The sequence below is a fragment of the Lepidothrix coronata genome, unplaced genomic scaffold, assembly GCF_001604755.1.
Source record: "Lepidothrix coronata isolate B3197 unplaced genomic scaffold, Lepidothrix_coronata-1.0 Scaffold12, whole genome shotgun sequence".
In the NCBI taxonomy this organism is placed as follows: Eukaryota; Metazoa; Chordata; class Aves; order Passeriformes; family Pipridae; genus Lepidothrix; species Lepidothrix coronata.
The window spans coordinates 8747372-8764472 of NW_016690192.1; the positions used below are offsets into that span (position 1 = coordinate 8747372).

General features: G+C 38.6%; 1 protein-coding gene across 2 annotated transcripts in view; it reads right to left on the bottom strand.

The window, feature by feature from the left end:
* Positions 1 to 5586: 5586 nt before the first annotated feature.
* Positions 5587 to 17101, bottom strand: part of ZNHIT6 (zinc finger HIT-type containing 6) — a 31188-nt gene continuing 19673 nt past the window's right edge. The window contains exons 9-10 of one of the 2 annotated variants that reach the window (XM_017805724.1): positions 9376 to 9500; positions 5587 to 5751 (exon numbers count right to left, since the gene is read on the bottom strand). In XM_017805724.1, the coding sequence (XP_017661213.1) occupies positions 5666 to 5751; positions 9376 to 9500 (211 nt within the window). In that variant the 3' untranslated portion in view covers positions 5587 to 5665. The remainder of the gene's footprint in view (positions 5752 to 9375; positions 9501 to 17101) is intronic. The other variant, XM_017805725.1, reaches the window with a different exon arrangement.

The following is a 17101-nucleotide window of genomic DNA, read 5'->3' on the forward strand; positions in this document are numbered from 1 at the left end:
CAGGACCATTGAATTCAACTCCTGCCCTGTGCAGGACACCCTAAAAATCACACCATGTGCCTGAGAGTAATGTCCAAACACTTCTTGAACCCAGACAGGCTTGGTGCTGTGACCACTTCCCTGGGGAGCTTGTTCCAGTACTCAACCACTCTCTGGGTGAAAAATCCTTTTCCTAATATCCAACCTAAACCTCCCCTGACACAGCATCATGCAGTTTCCTTGAGTCCTGTCTCAGGTCATGAGAGTGAAGAGATCAGTGCCTGCCCCTCTGCTTCACCTTTTGAGGATGATGGAGACCGCAATGAGATCTCCCCTGTTTCCTCTTCTCCAGGCTGCACAGACCAAATGACCTCAGCCACACTTCATATGGCTTCCCCTCCAAACCCTTCCCCATCCCTGTGGCCCTCCTTTGGATGCTCTCTAATAGCTTAATGTCTTTTTTAAATTGTGGTGCCCAAAACTGCACACAGGACTCAAGGTGAGGCTGCTCCAGTGCAGAGCAGAGCAGGACAATCACTTCCCTTGACCAGCTGGGGATGCTGTGCCTGATGTCCCCTGGGACACAGTTGGCCCTCCTGGCTGTGTGGAAGTGATGGGGACTTCTTGGCAAGTCCATTCTTTTTCATTAATATCTATACCTCAACTTAATTTTTACCTCACTTGAGCACAGTTCTACTCCCTATTGGAACTCTTGGCAAAACAGACAAATTCTGGAGCTACAATACAGTTCCAGTAGAGAACCTGGAAGCAAGGAGTGGAAAGGTAACAGCAGCTTTCATAGTTGTTTCTTCCTCCTTGTTGAGGCAGAACAAGGATGATCGGAAGAAAGTGGCAATGTGATTTTAAAAACACTTTTGCTTTTCCACCAGCTGGAATGATGCAGGAACCAGCCAGCTCCCAGTGTGGTCATTATTCTCTAAAAGACTCCCTCTCTCCCTTCTCATTTTTATCCCTCCTTCTTTGGCAGATTATTTTGAACTCATTCTGATTTGTCATGCAACCACACGAACAGCTGTACTGATGCAGCTGATGCAAAAAGAAGCCGCATGCAAATGGATTAGATAAATACAAGGACTCCTGTGCCAGTTAAAAACCCCATAAATTAAATCCACTGTTTCTATCACTAGTTCACAAAGACTTCTCCTTGCCCCAAAGGTAGGCAAGGCTCTAGTGGATTCCCATATTTTATCACTCTTGATTTTCCCTGCCAAAAAGCCTACTATATTAAGATAGCCTTGAAATGCTTTTCTCAGGAGAAGTTAGCAGTGGTGAAATCAGGACAAGCCAGGGTAACTCTGCTTCCAAAGCAACAACAGAAAAGCTACAATGCACAGGGCCATTGAGGGAAAGAAGTTCTCACAATAAAACCATCATTAGAGCTAAGTCACTGTACCATGGGTCACTGAGACCCACTGGGGCACAGTGGGAAGACATTTCTATCATCAAATAACAGACAGACAGACAGCAAAACAACTGTTCCTGTTTTTTCCTGCTTTTACATGTCATCTGCAATTTCCCTTTCAGTTTCAGTATTTATTTTGAGTTGTTTTTGCTGCCATTTCTTGTCTTGCATACATGTGACCTCTTTCCATTTCACCACAGACTCCCAGCAAATAAAACCATATGCACTGCCATAGCAACATTTTAACACAAACACAGGGTAATCTTTGTTCACTGAAGTACACAGTACAGTTTTTTTTCTCTTATTAACAGAACCTGCATCTGCATACAGTTTAACTGAATGTCATAGCAACAACATAAACACAAATTCAAGATATTTTTTCCTTCGGAGAGAGGAAGAATAAATGTTTTCAGGAAAAGAGCGTGGGACTTAAGAAAGCAGAACGAAAAGTCTGTGACCAAATAGGGCCTGAACTTACTTCATCACAGCTGTATATTTACCCCTGGAAAGTCTCCTCTTGCACAGTATTATACATTCTCAGCTCCTATAGATGTCAATAGAGAACAGCCATATCTGGAGGGCAAGGACTGATGATACAACACATAGCTGGGACTTGCTATCAGCACTACCATGAACTTAGAAATCTATGTACTGTTTTAGAATACAGTTTTGTTTTAGAATACAGTGCATGTTCTGCACTGTAAACAGTTTTACCCCTAATGCACAGTAAAACTCCACTGTTGACTGGAGTAACAAAAGCTGGTCCTGCCTGCCTCTAAGGACTGCTGCCAGCCACACATTCGGCGGCATGGTCCTCTTTTCCTCTATGGATCAACAATTCCTAATGCCAAGATAAATGCAGTAAAACTTAGAATTCAGATGCGTTCATTCAAAACTTTGCTGTTACACTGACAGGGGGTAGAACGTTGTTTATCCATGACAACTCAATAACTTATGCCTCATACCCCAGGAAGTTATACAAAAAAGGAAAACAACCAAGTTCCCTCCTATGGCTGACTCAGTCCTACCTCCCAGCTATTGCTGTGTGCTTAGCTATGCTCTATTTTTGTCCTTTAAGGTTTGTGAAAGGGATGACTTCATTAAGCTTTTGATTTTTTTAAGTAGTGTGTTCATTCAAGACAAGAGCCTTTACTCTTTGGAAGCTGATGGTCCTTCAGCTCAAGCATGCTGGGTTCAGAGTTTGAAACTTGAAAAGTCTAAACATTAAAAGAAATGCTGTAACAACCTACACACAAATAGCTTGTTCCTTCTGTGACAAGTACTTTACAGAGGAAAATAAATGAGTAAGCATAGTAGGCATAAAATCAAACACTCAACGCAAGCTGGTGTTGAATGATGCAGATTAAAACAACATCACACAGTTTTCATTCACAGACATGATCTGTTCTGAATCAAGGCAGAGTCAAGTAGGGATCCTTTTATGATTACAATAGTATGTTTTCAAAACGGACAGAACTGAAGTCTTCCAGACAGCCTTGGCTCCATGCATTAAATTTCTAGTGCTTGACCAGAAATTTAAAAATACAGAAGATGCTTTTTCTCTCTTCAGCTTATTACAAGGTGCTTGTTCCATGTTAAGTCACTCAGAAAGAAATTAAAAACTTTCCTAAATGCCTATGAAAGTGTTAAAAAACATCTGCCTAGCCAAAGGGTGCATAAACCTTGATTTAATCAGTAACATTATTATTATTATGAACTAACCACGGTTGAAGTTCCTACGACAGTGCTGTTGCTGTGTTTTTTGATTCCTCATTATAAAGAAAAATTGAAAAAGCTTAGGAAAACTGAATAAAATATTTGAATTGCATCTGGGTTTGTATTTGATGAATCAGCACTGTTCAAACTAGTGTAACTGTAAAAATAGGTAAGCAGTAACCTAGGAATGAATGGCAAATGCTACCAAGGCTCTCAATTTGATTGAACTCTGAAAGATGATTCTTAGCTCTGTCTGGGAAGTTTCAGTTCTAGTAACCACCACGGGAATGTTCCTTAATCATTTTTAAAAGCCTTCTTTAAGGTAGAGAAGGAGTTAAATCTGAAGGATAGATTTGACAACATCTTCATTTAAAAATGAATTAAACTGTGTTTTGACTCATAAGGAAGCTTAAACTAGATTTATATAAGGGTAGTATTGTGAATTGAGAGGTTAAATAGAGCTAACTTGAAAGTGTCAATACATGACACATTATCTATTTATATAAGAAAAAAACCCCAGAGGCAAACCCTTTCGTACAATTCATGAAAACCCCCAAGAGCATAGGAAAGTAATGGGAATTACAAATCTGCGTTCCTCAGCCAAAGACTAATCACACGCACATGCAGATCAACACTAACATTTGCAGCACTCTCCTTACTGTGCTATGAATCCAACAGAAATGCCATGCCTTCACTCCAGATGAAACATTTTCTAGCAAATGAACTGTGGCAGTTTCGCTGTTCTGCTCTTTTATTGGTATTACTATGAATGAGTTCAAGACTGGTTTAAAGTAATTTGTGGCTACCAAGTCAGTGTGCAGCAATCATTGATTAGGAAAAGCTTATTCACTTTCACTCAACTGAAAAAATATGAAAGCAGCACCTACAGCTAGGAATTCTAGTCCTTTATAAAGGGTTAAAAAAACAAACATTGAAACAAGAGGTGGGCAGAGGACCAACAATGAGTAAAAAGGAAAACAGAGCACAGGTGGCTACTGCCAGGCAAGAAGAAAAACTTCCCTGTTTTACCAGGGTTTGCAAAACACACAAGGAAAGGACACGTGACACCACTGAGAGAGAAAGTAGTATGTGACTGCAAAGGTCTGACAGTCTGTCCAAACTTAGTAGTGAGATGTCATGGTGAACAAAAGGAAAAACCCCCAAATTTCTAAAACTTTGAACATCCCCGAAATCCTCTCCATGCAGCAGCATGACTGGTGAGGACCTAGCATCCTGGGGCCCTGAAGCCTAGACAGAGCCTGGAAGCCTCAGCCCTCCCCTGTATTGCTCCCACAGCCTCCTGTTACCTCCACAAGTTCCTTCACTACTTTCTGCTGTATTTCTACCTACTATGTCAGCACTGGCAGGGAGAACGCTTACAACTGAAATATCATCTTCATGGCAATTGAACATGCACCCAGGACACCAACTTTTGTCACAGATGGTGCCAGTCTCAAGCAGGAGACAGAGACTGGGGTAATAATACAGGCAGCAACAACCTCATAGAGTTGTTCAGAGAGGGATCGTATCCTGAAGACTTTACAAACACTGACCTGGCTAGACCCATGCACACTAACTCCAACACTGATGCTGAGTCATGAGAATGCCCTGGTGCAAGTGGGTACGGGGGCTCACTCGTCCTGCATCACTTGCAACAGACCCCACAGGCAGGGGGGACTTGGATGCAGGGATATGTGGTCTGTGATCTAGAAATCTTCCCAGAAGTTAACCACAAACTTCTATTGTCAGTAGATGATAAAGTACAGGATTTTTTTTTTTCCTTTACAATTTATTTGTTTTAAAGTAGATAAATGGAGTTGATATGCCAGTAAGTATTTACAATACCTAACTTCAGTAGGTATACTAGGAACATGAGATGCAGAACACAAACATTCTTTAGAAGTGCAATATATTTGCATCAGTGCCATCTATGCATCCAATTCTGTTGATTTTAAACCCCACACTAATGTAGAAGATCCGGGTAGAAGATTAAACATACAGCAACAAGCCACCCTGAAAACACCTGTCCATTAACATATTAAACAAGAATGCCACCAAGTAAGAAAAAAAAAGTATTGCACCAAAGCACCGAAAATGTCACCATAAAAGACTAAAGTCAAAAGTAACAAAAGACCCTTTTCAGGGTCTATGTCTAATGAAACATCAATTTCATTAGAATTAGATTTCATTTTTCTTCAGTAAGTTCAAGCATTAAGACCCAAATCCACATAAAATACAAGTATGTGGTCAGATATTTAAACCTGGAAGTTAGACACTGAGCTTGATAGAGGAAAATGAAAAAAATGAAAAACAATGGTGCAATTGAAGGCTGCAATTAAATAAGAATATAATTTTTTTTCTGGAACCAGCAATTCCCCATCTCTTTATTTACATCCCTAAATATGCATTACTAAATACAAAAATAGGCAGGCACTTTAGCAAAGAAAGTTAAACCAAACCTCTAGGAATTCAGTTGTATAAAAAATCATTTAATTAAATAATTAAAACCCCAAAAAGCTCATTCCACCCTCTCCTCTCAAAGCACCGTCATGAACTGTCCCGAATTTCCCCTTCCTCCATAGATGAAATAGATGAACTTTCACTGTCCGACTTCTCTACAGGTTCACTGCCATCTGAGGACATAGAACACAAAAACCAAACAAGTTATTAGTTTCAGTAATGTTGTTGGTTCATCAAACAGAAGCAGTTTCCTATTTTCTTTTCCTTTCAATCACACTTTTCTTGAGGACAGTTATTTCATAAGACATAACCAGTCTCACAACATGGGATAAAGCCCTGGGTACGATCTTGTTGCTGAAAGAGAAAGCAGGCAATGTTGAGAATTTATTTTAGTTTTTAAATCTTGGTCTTTCGGTCAAGTAGAAAAGCACAAAACTCTTCCTCCACTGAGAATTGTAAGTCATTCGCTTGGTTTGCTTTAAATGTTGTTTTCGAGTTGCTCCATACACGTATCGCAACTGTAACGCATTATAAGTCATTTACACTTTTACTAGCATTTCAATTAAGATGGGGAACTACTGAGAAATTCAAAACAGAAAATTAAAATGATGTACCTATGTGCTTCTTCCACATGTTCCAGCATCCCAAAGATGGTGATAAACTATGTGAATCCATAGCTAAGGCTGATGAGGTTCAAGCTGCACAACAACTTGTGCTTTAGGGCATGGCTATTGTGCTCTGCTGAGATCATATAGCGAAGCACTCATTTCCAAAACTGGTCTTCAGCCTCACACCCCATGAATCCTTCTTTAACAAGCACTGACCCTGGTCACCTTGTAGTGAGGTCACCAAATGCCACTGGTTGGTGACACTCAAGCAGCACAAAAATAAACTACAGCAAAGCAGGCCCATGATTCACACTCTGCTCTCATTGTTATTTTCAGTATTTGATCTGACTATGAATTTAAAGACCTTTTTGAGCATTTAGTGTCAGATGTTTCATTATGAGAAAGGGAGCTGATGAAGTATAGTTACTGTCTTGTCAAGATAAGTTCTACAGCTGGCAAACATGGATAATACATAGGACACAGTGTGCACCTGTACAGTTTCCAAGGAATTTGTTCAAGAAAATAGAGGCATTTCACCCAGAAACATCAGAGGTCACATTTTGTCTACATTAAATCTAGTGTATAATCAATTAACATTTATATGCCAGATATGTACTGAGTAATGCAAAAAGTAAGGATTGTTTTTGCCCCTAAGTCCTGTGAAAGCTTCTATAATCCCCTACTATCTTCAGCCATGACTGACCTTGTATGCTGAAATCAGAGCACCTGTAGGTTTTGCTATTAAGCAAGTCAAGCATCAAAACATCACATAAAAGAATGTGGCAATCTTCTGACTCACAGCAAAGCTCAACAGACAAATTTTAGCTTTATTTTTGTCTGTTACAATAAGTTTTATTTAACAGGAATTATAGATTGTCTTCACTCAAAAAGAACATATTTGTATGGTGCTGATAGCATTGCCTATAAATTAAGATTGCCCATTCCCACCATAAAACTGTCTGCAGTTTACTTATAATTAAAAATTTAAACTCCGGATTTTTCAGTGGCAGTTTCTGTTCTCAATCCTTATTTTCCTTATTTACTTGAAAGTTTCAGCCAAAATACATCAGCCATTTCTGAAAAAAAGGAGAGGAAAAAGTCTTCATGCTCATTAAATTTTAGCAGCTTCTCTTTGAAGGTGTCCAGCTCTAGCTCTCCCCCAGTCTCTGGGGGTTACTACTTGAATCACAGGTAGAATGGTGATCTTTCCCCAACATGTGCCTGTTGCTGTGGCTATAAAAACTTGCCTCTGGTCTTCCCGAGGAAGGGGGTAGATCTGAGACTGCCCAGTAAAGAAACAATATTTTAGCAATTAAAATTCCCACAAGACTTTGTTCCTTGTTCCAGCCTGGGTCCCTTGCCAGCAGAGTCAGAAGGGTTATGGTAGCTGAGCCCTCATACTGCAGCAGACACCCTGCCAGACATCCACTCATCAATGTGGCAGCTGTTTGCCTGGAATGCAAAGGGAGGTCAGCCGGACAGGCGCTCTGAGCGAGACAAGTGTCCCTCCAGGGGCACAAGTAAGGCAGAAAGGAAAGGCAGTATTGGTGGAAATAGGATAAGCAAGAGCAGGATGGATGGCTTAGGAGGAGCATGCAACTGATAGAAAAAGCCATACATGGCAAAGAAACTGGACTGCAGGAAGCACAGAAGATGCTGTAGCAGAAAGGTCACTTCTTGGGAGATGGGAAGGGGCTAGAATACCTCTCTGATTACAGCAGACTTCTCCCTGGACAGTCTGGAGATGAACTCAAGATTTGCACTCTTAGCAATTATCTGTGAATGCAACTGCTAAAGCAAAATGAAAACTGGTTTTTTTCCTCCTATATTCTGTAAACATGACACAGCAGAGTACACTGATTGTGACACACTTCAACAATAGTGGTATTTTGTCTTCAGACAGAATAATACCAACAAAAAAGCCCTCCTAGTTTTATATTCATATTCTGAACACAGTTTTTCTGAAAGAATCTGAAGTTAGTGTCACAGGCTTCCACTCTTAATAGAAAAAATTCCAAGAGCACAGGATCCAAAACAAACTCAAGGCTGAGTTTGTCATCCTAACTGAGAAGATGACAAAAATAAGTTATGATGAAAGTTGCAAAAATCATGATATTTTTGCCATAATTTTTGCTGTGTTATACCCAAGACACCTCAATAGGGAGCTATTAAATTCTTTTTTATGGAATATATAGAAACAGTTAAAACAACAATGAAAAACAAAAGAAAACTAATAGTTCTCAAAACCTGAAATAGCTGTCAGTGTTCCTAGAATACCAGCTTCAGGGATGACTGCTAACCCAATGATCCCTGCAGCAGAGGAAGCTTACTGTCCTTAAGATACACACTTGCCCTGCCCTGTGACAGAGCTTTCCCCAGCTTTCCCCTCTCTCTTCCCCTTCTCTGCCTTTTACAGAATCAGCTAGGTGCTGCAGCAGCATGACCTCAAAATATAGTTGTTCAATCAACACTTTACTTGAATCTATACCCTTAAAAGGACAACCTCCCTATTAGCTCAGGAGACAATGACAACAACTCCATTCAGATTAAGTATATGAGTCAATCAATTGTAATTCCCTCCTGATCTCAAAATCATAAGGGTAGGGCTGACTAATGAAAAGCAAGGGATCTATATCAAGAAATAATGGATAAACACAAAAATACCTTAAGGACAGTAAGATGAAAGTTTTCCCTCAAGTAAATTTCAAAAGATAACACTGTGCTTTTAACCCACCCCAAAACCTACTTTTCCATTATGATTCCTAATAAATATCCCACAATTCAGAATTATTTGTCCAAAGTTAGGAGCTATGCTAGGATGCAAGATTAGCAGGCTTACTTGAAACTCATCTTCCCCAGACAGTCTGACTTTGCTACATAAAAAAATTAGCACAAGTCTGAAGAGTTGTTTTACTTTAAAGGCTATAAATATTTTTTTAGAAAAAGAATAAAGCACCAGCAAAAAAAGCTGGAAAAACACATACAACACAGCTAATGGATGTAGGTCATCAGTCAGCATTTTTAAGGCAAAGCATTCATAATAGCTTTTGTATAGCAATCGTTTTGATTCAGAGTGAAATACAAAACATACTGCCCATTCCTGACATTATTAATAGGTATATCCTTAATTACTGTTTCTGTAAGTAAAATATCTAAGTATAGCATAACAGGAAATATATATATGCTCACCTTTGCCAAGAACCACCATGTCATTCTTCAGTGTTTTCAAGACCACAAATAATGTTGGATACTCAATTATTACTTTGCCTTTCAAATTGTCTAAGAGGCTTCTACTGGCATCCAGTTCATTGTACCTTAAAAATAACAGGAAGTTTATTTTGGATTTTAATACTAGCAAGGACATAACATACATTTTCTGGGAAAAGAAAATATCAAAAAGCTCTCTGAGCACAATTAGTTCCTCAAACTGTAATATTTTCTCCCAACACTCTAACTGGAAAACTGGATGTGAGATTTTAGGGAAAGGAAGGGTATTTCAAAGGCCTCTGAAGGTGGGACCCTGTTGCTTTCACTTCCTATAAGAGCAGCATCCAAAGGATGCTCTTATATTATCACACTGCAATCCGAGTTATGCAATTCTTTCTGCAATCAGCATTATTAAATTACCACTAAGCTATTTTATCAGCTAAAGGCAAATTAAGTCCAAACCCAAATATACTGCAGGCAGTACGTGTAGTATTGCCCATGGCTGCTGTACCTCCTCTGATCATTAAAATACTATGCAGTTGTATTTTCTTTTGCCAAAACCAACACTGGATGGTGAAGGATTCATACACTTAATGATTTACAGTAATGTGTGATTAAGAGCAGTACATCAGGAGTCAGCACACAACTAGAATACTGAGGGTAAAACAGGATTTGAGTTCTTGGGATTTAAGGGAGACTTAGTTTGAGCAAAAATTCTCTCATATTCAACTTCAAATCATCATGAAAATATTTGGTTTCGTGTTTCACTCAAGCCAAAGTAATTATGACCTCTTCTTACTGAAACCCTTTAAAAGGGATAACAGTATATTATATTTCTTATTGAATGAACGCATTCATAACTTGTGTATTAACATACATGAAAAGAAACATATTTACTGCTTTATTTACAGTACCTTAAATGCAAAGTATGGCAATACCTTTCCTTTGGCAAGGACCTCAACACATTCTTTTATGGTTAAGCAAACATTTACCACCAAGAGGCTAAAGTAATTCACATGCCACAATACACTTTCCATTATCTCATATTTTAGACAAAACATCTTTAGCGTCCAGCTTGGCATAAGATAAAACATTTGTACTTAAAACTATTTTATGATAGTAAATTACTGAAGTGTTAGATCACTGAGTCAGAGCTTTATCTTTATTGTTTTTAAAGTAAATTTTATTGGTTGACAGTGACAGAGAAAACATCTAAATTCTTAGTGCATAATGTGGGCTGTCAACTTCAGGAAGAATATAACAAAGGAGCTTAATGCTTCTCTTATTTAAACTTGGCTGTTGCTGTCTGTGCTATCCAAGACTTCAGTCTACCACATTCCCTACTTCATACACAAGTGCAAGCTGAGGTTTTCTGCTAATCCACCTGCCAGCCGCTTCCTGGACTGTGCTTAAGAGATCTCAAAACAAAACTAGTATTTGTCACATCAATTCCAAAGTCTAATTAAGAACAGCTCCTGAGCAAGACTGATTTTTCAGGTTATCTCTGAAGACCTTGTCATGATAAAAATCTTCCCGATTTTATCCCAGGACTAGAACAAGGTCATACATCAGAGGGTGAACAACAGAGACTTATGGGTAAAAGAAGACTGCCCTGTAAGGTTCTCTTTTCAATTTTTACTTATGAAAAGGCTATACCGGTTTGGAGAAAAATGAAATGAAATGGCATTTTTACAAGTCTTATAACTTCCTGTAATGATTATTCACCAGGATGAGCTGAGGATGTAGGATAACACTGGAATGGCAGGTCCTTTCCTGTATGTGCAGCAAATTGGTCTCACCACAGGCAGAGCTGCAATGAGCAGCAGAATCCACAATGAGCTGCAATGTTCTTCAGGCCCTTCCTTCACAGTACATTTCAAGTGACAATCCAGTAAAATTAATAACCAGCATAAGTTTATCCTTTCACTTGGACTCTTCCATGCTCCAGGACCAGCTGCAGGAACCAACTTAACTGAAGCTGTCATCCTAAACAAGCTCCTTCAGCCCTTCATACCAGGATGGATTTGGGATAAGCCTGGCTCCAAACTAACAGACCACGCCAACACAACCATGGCCTTAATACCCAATTTCACATCTTTCTTTTAAACCCTCCCCCTGCTTTCTCTTTTCTCCCACTGCCCAGTTCATGCAAATTGTCTGCACTATGGCTTCCCGATCCCTGTACTCAGTGGGATTTCTCTTTACACCTTCTCTCTCAATCTTCTTTCCTCCCTGGTATTTACTTTCCACATATTTTCTCTCTCCCTTCCATATCTTCCCTCAGCCTTCCTGAACAACACCCACCATCTAATGATACACTTTCCTGATTATTTTCTTGCCCTAAGCAAGGCTTTATGCCCATGTCATGAAGCAATAAAGAGGCCTGGATTTTTTTTTAATAAGAAACGACTCCCTTTATAGGGACCACAAAGAGATGATCTTAGCAGACAACAGTTTTTGATTTTAGCTGGAATGAAATAGTAATAACTTCTTTTTGAAGGACAAAAATTAAATAGAAATTGCCTGCCAGTAGGCAGTTTAAAAGCCTACAAAAATTGTGATAATTGAGAAAATTTAGCAAGATTCAGCAATCCTACATCAGTTCCCATATAAACTGTTCTATTTGCTCTATGAACAGCTTTGTTACCTTTCAGAAAATACTAAAATTAATGTGGGTCTGCACTTCTGATAGCATCTATGAGTTTCTGCAAAGGCTAGCTTCACTATCTATAGTTATTCCACCACCTTCCAGGAATTCAACAATTTAGTCTCATAATCTGTCTCCCACAGGCAGGAATGCCGCATTAGGTCACTGCATCACAACAAGTTCCCCTCAAATGGTGCCTGTGGCTATCACTGCAGTGGCGTAACTTGTCTCCTTGAATTCAGACAGCAGGAAATTCCCTGCTGATCAGGTTTTCCTGAATGTCATCTACAGGAACTTTTATTTTAATAATAATAAAGAAAAATCTGCAATTTGGAATTAAAGATGAATTGCAACCATGTTATTTCTTTAGTTTAGTCTTCTAGACACTGAAAAGAGAACAAACAAGTTTTAGCTATCTAAGTAACTGTAAATATTACTAAAATGCATGTTTGTATAATGACGTTCATGATTTTCCTGTGAAAGAGATCAACTAAACCCCTTGCACATATTTTAAACAAAGATGATTTTTCTTCCTAGAACTGAGTGGAAACATCGAGGTATTTACTTGGCATGACTCAGATACAATAAATCATGCTATCTATTTTGAGCCTAGTCTTAAAAATCCACAACCAAACTTACGCTAACTTATGGGAAGAAGGAAGGATTTTTTTTTTTCCCAGACCAAAGAGGGTAGCATTTCTTAGGTATCGGCATTCGCTTAGAAGAGGGCAAAGACTGGGTACGGCATTTAAAGTCTCTCCCAAGCATTCATTCTGAAGTGCTGCAGTACAGCAAAGATAATAACTAACAGATGGACTTTCATTCCTAAGTGGTGAATAACCTCTTCGTGTGGTTATGATTTGGTGAACATGGAAGTAGGGAAATGCACTCGAATTAGGTATGAAATGAAGGTTGTATGGCAGAAAACAAAGTTGTATGGCAGAAAATAAATGCAATATATGGACACAATGTACTTCGCTTTGTCACTACGATTCTGACATTCTAAAAAGCCTAAGACTGTAAATTTTATTAGTCCATATACATGAAAAAATTAGAAAATTCAATGAACAAACCATCAGAGATCTTAGAAACAAACAAACAAACAAAAGACTTGCTGTAATACTTCCTTTATAACTAACTCTTATCAACAGCAAAATAGTATGAAAGAGTACTCTGTCTGAAAACTCTTTTAAGGAAGGAGGATGGGAACCTAATTCGAGCTGATATTTTAACATGAAAAAAATTATACTACAGTTTACGCAAATTTATAAAACCTGCTAGCTCCTCCTTCCACTCTTGGTTATGTCTCTTCTCCTGGTCTAGGGGCTCCATAATTTGCCTCAACGAATCTTCACTAACTTCTCCTCCATACTATTGATACTTGCATAACTCAACCAATACTGATAAAGACCAGATGCCTGGCCAATCCCTTTTCAAGTCAAATCCCCATCTTAAGTAACACTTCCATCAAAAATGTGCTTTTTCTGGAAAAAAAAAAGGAAAACTAGAGCAAGAAACCTTCTCTTAGAAACCACTTGGACCACAAGTCCTGCTAAGAACCAACTAAAAAAGTACAGGAAGAAAAGTTGCCAGCATATCAGGAAAGCATCTTGGATATTATGACCATCTCCACAATACATAAATCACATCTAAATAACGAGAAAACCATGAAGCTGTTCCTTTTTCTTGCCATATTTTGGCCACAGGTCATCCTCAAACAAAGACCATCTTAAGACCAGGTGTAACAATCCAGTGTCTCCTCTCTTTTATGGGCTGTAAGAGGCTCTGCTACTAGGGAAATCTAAGAACTGCTAAAAACTCAAGTGTAAAATGGGGAAAAGAAAAACTGAACTCACAAACCCCCTCTTATTACTAACATATTTCAGGGAGTTAAAACATCCTGGAAGAAAAAAAATAATATCCAGGTGAAGACAGCAGGAACACCAATTGTCACCTGAATTATTTGACACAATAGTAGATGTCCAGAAAGATTTAATGGTTTGTTCACTTTTACCCTAGAAAATAGTAAGCAGAAAGAAGAGATAAGCAAAATAACACTACAAGTACATCACGATAGAAGCACAAAGGCTGTCCTTGTTTAAACCTCTTGAGAATGAGGCAATTGCACAAAGAAAAAAAGCAGAGTAAAAGCTGTTTAATGACAATAATGGAAAAATGTATCAATTGATGGCAAAACCCATAAAGGAGATAAGGCAACTGGTGCAACAATTTAGTGGACTGAGCTTTAAGAGTGATGTGGTAAAAGGATTCAGGACGCACAGTAATGATTTAAAGATTAATTGAAGTACAGAACATTCTGCATCTTTTAGTTATAAAAGAAAGTACAACAAAACAAAAGGAAAATGTGAAACCAGCAAATGTCAGTTTCTTGCATTTGGCAGAATTTGGTTCAAAGAACACAGAAATAAAGTGATACTGAATTTCAAGAATGCAAATACTTTCCTCATCTCTTATGACATAATGAAAAGAAGGAACAAAAATCCAGCAGCAAGTAAAGATACTATAATTCAACTGCATCACAGCAATAGTTCCTTCCACACAAGGGAATTTACTTGCTTTCTGAAGCCAGGCAGCTTTACAAACTGCTCAAAAGCTCAAGGTTTACAACTCTTTAAATGTTATAGAGCTGAGATACTGAAAAAGGGTACATCACAATCATGTGAGGCTACTATATTACTTAGATAAAGCACCAAAACAACCTGAGTTAATGATAGCCAGAAGGCCTAAAGCCAGTATGAAATTTTCACAAGGCAAAAGTTCTTATTAATAAGAGAGCGAGCTGACCACTGCAGATGAACGCCTGAAGTTTCAGAAACTGAAAAGGTACCAGTGGCATATTTAGTACAAGTAAAAGCTGTGCACGGTTCCCCAAAAATGCAGGGAAGTCAAAATATGAAACTTGTACCATTAATACAATACTGGTATGATCACAGGGAAAAAGCCAATGCTGTAAGTCTAGTTTAATTACAGCACTCTGTTACAGAGCCTCATGGAACATACCTGTAAATAATTTTAAGACGTACAGATCACACCAGGGGATATCAAAGGATGCAATGAAAAACTCTTAATACATAAAGCTCAGAAAACTAATAGGTTAAATCTCATTTGACAAATTAATGAAAGCAAGCAGTGCACTGCTAAAATAAAGAGAAATATAAAAGTGATGAGAAATCAGTCATTGTAAATTGGCAATACTTTTGCTATTATGCTTGGGTTAATTTAATGAACTACCACTTGAGGAAGAATTGATATCTCTCTTATTTTGAATCCCTAGATAGCAAATATTAACTTCCAAATTTGGCTCATAGGGAGAGAGCCTGAATACCTTTAACACTCTGTACTGAGTGGTGGAAACATACACAAACTTGTACTTATTTGCATGGGAATCACAGTGCCATAAATCCTCCATTAAGGTAATGGGTTACTAACACTTTACAATGAAAAGGAAAAGCTATGAATTAAAGAAAACAAATTATTCTCTTGGCAAACAAGCAGGAAGGTCAAACATTGAAACAATAAGCCCTTGTTCATTTCCATCAAGAAAGAGAAAAAAACATAGGGATTCCCCTTTGGCAGCATCAGGAGGAAATAACAGGTTTTTCTCCTTCCTGACAAGAACACAAAGAAGTTTTCCTCTACTTTGCCTCTGTGAAAACAGTGATGGCTGTGATGCCATGTTTCACAGTACTGCAGGTTCCAAGTTCAGCCTATCACTTCAAGCCCAGGACAGAGTTTGTATCTTTGCTTCTAGAAGCCTCTTACTTCAACCTCCCCATGTTCCTGGTCCCCAAAATTGAGAAACTCTCCAAACTTTACGATAGCATCTCATCACGTCTTTTTCTTCCAAGAAACCAGCAGAAAATCCTCCTTTTCCTTCAGAAAAATATTTTAACAGCACCCCACACAGTTGAATTAAACCCCTCAACACATCTCACAACACTTATGCTGGACTGGAATAGGACAAATAGTTTGAACATTACTTCTGCTCTACAGCTCATTTTTACCAGCTCCTTCCCTCAGCCAAGGGGCAACACATTATTCAACGGGGTTTTTCCAACTGCAATATTTTCTTGAATTTCATAGCCTGTTTTCTTGCCTTCAAGTCTGTTTTATATGCAGTATATGTACTGCATGCTACACAGTACATGAATTTCCATGAAGGCTTTTTCCATACTATGCATATGTTACATAGTACATACATACAGGCCAGTTCTCCCCAGTAGAGATGGCAGGCTGGAGCAAACTGCAAGATTTGCTCTTGAAAAAGCCTTTCCTAGATGCATATTTCCTAGGAGAGAGGACAGAAAATCTGCCTCTGCATGTGCTGGGTAGGCTGCTCCCATGCTTCAAGCCCAGTTATGATGCAAAAAAAGAGGATACTGTGTAGTTTTGTGTTTTAGAATTTGAGGTCTGCCTACCTTTTTTGCAAGCATGAAGGGTCTGAGGGTCTGCTTGTGGTGTTTACAGAACACCACTACATGACCGGACAGGTCAAACCACTGGCTGAAGCCAACTGCGACACTTTTATTGTTATCTCATCCTCCATCTCTCTATGTATGTATTCCTCCTCTGCAAGCTGTCTGAATTTAACTTGCTGCAATACAGACAGCAGAATTTGGGAGCGGAGGCTATGACTTCAAATAAATCTTTCTGCAATAAATGTCTCAGTCAGCAACACTCTAGCAACTCTAATGCAATACCATTAATTATAAAACAGTTCATCCAAAGGAATTCAGCATGGGTTACAAAACACTGGATTGTTACTTTTAAAAAAAACAGGCGTCAACTGGTTCATAAAGGAATCTCTTTCAAGAAAAAAATGAATGATTGCTCAAGATAGTAAGACAGACAAACTCTGGGTTTTATTTGAATAATCCCAAAAATCTTCTGAAAGGTCAAGTAATTATAGTCAGACATCTGACACATTTAGCTATGCATGCTACAGATTCAGACCATACACACATATTCAGCAATTACTAGTTTTCTGCTTTCCATCTATGTTGTGTAATACAGGATTCCAATGAAAAACGTAAGTAGCTA